The 2173-nt window shown below is 43.5% G+C and overlaps 1 protein-coding gene across 1 annotated transcript; it reads left to right on the top strand.

Moving 5' to 3' along the window:
- The first annotated feature begins 548 nt into the window (after nt 1-548).
- On the top strand, nt 549-1565 carry LOC144237876 (olfactory receptor 7A17-like). The gene has a single exon (XM_077771601.1). It carries the CDS (start codon nt 549-551, stop codon nt 1563-1565), a length of 1017 nt encoding a protein of 338 aa, XP_077627727.1.
- Nucleotides 1566-2173: the final 608 nt, after the last annotated feature.

Below are 2173 nucleotides of genomic sequence, written 5' to 3'. Positions count from 1 at the left end.
ACAGTGGCTTTCTTCTGAGCCTTGATTTTTCTGAATAAAAGCACATCCTCAAGGCCTTTGGCCTGGCCGACCTTCTGCCAGTTTCCAGGTAGTTTTCTGTCTTCTTTCAGGTCTCTCTTCAAATGTCACCTTCTTAGCCAATCTTGACTAAATACCCAACACAACACACCATCCATTCTCTTCTTTTATGTGCTTTCACTTTCTTCATAACCTCTGCCTCCATCTCGGGATTATTTAATTTTTATATATGCATATATTCTATCACCATCACTGAATATTAGGTAATTTTTCCGTTCAGCACCCTTTACTTTAGGACGTGGAAATGCTGAAAACATGGTCAATGCTCTATATATTCCTCAAACACATGAAATAATTTCTTATTAAAAATGTATAAGACCTAGCCTATTGGAGAACATCTGATGTTGGGATGAAAATTCCTAAGCAGAGAGGAGATAGGAATCCCCTCAAAGGACTCAGATCCACTCACAAAATATTGGAATACCTTTCTTGACTGGAAAATGCAAACTAGCATTTCAACAGTGTGAGTCATGTCTATTTCTGTGAAAATTAGTCATGTTATTTTCCCCTTTATTGGCAGTGACCTCCACCACATGAACCCAGGAAACAATACAGGAATTTCAGAGTTTCTTCTTATGGGGTTTTCAGAAGAACCAGAACTACAGCCCCTCATATTTGGGCTCTTCCTCTCCATGTACCTGATCACTGTCTTTGGGAACCTGCTCATCATCCTGGCCGTCAGCTCTGCCTCCCACCTCCACACGCCCATGTACTTCTTCCTCACCAACCTATCCCTTGTGGATATCTGCTTCACCTCCGCCACCGTCCCGAAGATGCTGTGGAACATCCAGACGCAGAGCAAGGTCATAACCTATGCAGGCTGCATCACACAGATGTATTTTTTCATATTCTGTGCCGGATTAGAAATCTTTCTCCTGACTGTGATGGCTTATGACCGCTTTGTGGCCATCTGCCACCCCCTGCACTACACAGTCATCATGAACCCCTGGCTCTGTGGGCTGCTGGTCCTGGTGTCCTGGATCCTGAGTGCCCTGAATTCCTTGTTGCAAAGCTTAATGGTGGTGCCGCTGTCCTTCTGCACAGCCTTAGAAATCCCCCACTTTTTCTGTGAACTCAATCAAATGATCCAACTTGCCTGTTCTGACACCTTTCTCAATAACATGGTGATGTATTTTGTAGCTATGCTGCTCGGTGGTGGTGCTTTCATTGGAATACTTTACTCTTATTCTAAAATAGTTTCCTCCATACGTGGGATCTCGTCAGCGCAGGGCAAGTATAAAGCATTTTCCACCTGTGCGTCTCACCTCTTGGTTGTCTCCTTATTTTATTGTACGGGCCTAGGAGTGTACCTTAGCTCCGCTGCTACCCAGAGCTCCCACTCAAGTGCAACAGCCTCAGTGATGTACACGGTGATCACACCCATGCTGAACCCCTTCATCTACAGTCTGAGGAACAAAGACATAAAGAAATCTCTGACAAGACTCTGTGGGATGACAGCTACAAAAGGGCCACTTGTCCTGGGCTGAGGAAGTGCCCATGATTGCAGGGCCCAGAGCCTGAGCCAAATGTTGAGATTTTTGATCAGATTTTGGAAGCGAAATACGCCTCTTCTATTTTTTTCCTGGAATTTCTTGTTTTTAATTTCAGCTTCTCTGTACAATTTATTTAAGTCACTTTATCAAGCGTTTTGATATCTCTTGTATCCAAGAGATTTTCCCCTTGTCATTTTCCTACTCTCCCAAGGTTATCCCTCCTCTTGGATTAAAATGTTTGAAAATTCTCACGTATTTTAAAGGACTACATGCATATGTTAAGAATAATTTCTTCTCATATAAAATATATCATAGGGAGTATTTTTTTCTTTTTCTTTTTTTAATGTTTTATTTATTTCTGAGAGAGAGGGAGAGACAGCGTGAGCAGGGAAGGGTCAGAGAGAGAGGGAGACACAGAATCGGAAACACGCTCCAGGCTCTGAGCTGTAAGCACAGAGCCCGACGCGGGGCTCGAATCCACGAACTGTGAGATCATGACCTGAGCCAAAGTCGGACACATAACCGACTGAGCCACCCAGGCGCCCCAGGGAGTATTTTTTTCTTTTGTTTGACCGCATTCATGACTTATACTAACTAGTCTT

The sequence above is a fragment of the Crocuta crocuta genome, unplaced genomic scaffold (genome assembly GCF_008692635.1).
Source record: "Crocuta crocuta isolate KB4526 unplaced genomic scaffold, BGI_CrCroc_1.0 scaffold755, whole genome shotgun sequence".
NCBI classification, from domain to species: Eukaryota; Metazoa; Chordata; class Mammalia; order Carnivora; family Hyaenidae; genus Crocuta; species Crocuta crocuta.
The sequence above is the reverse complement of the archived record's forward strand: the minus strand, read 5'-3'. Positions and strand labels throughout refer to the sequence as shown.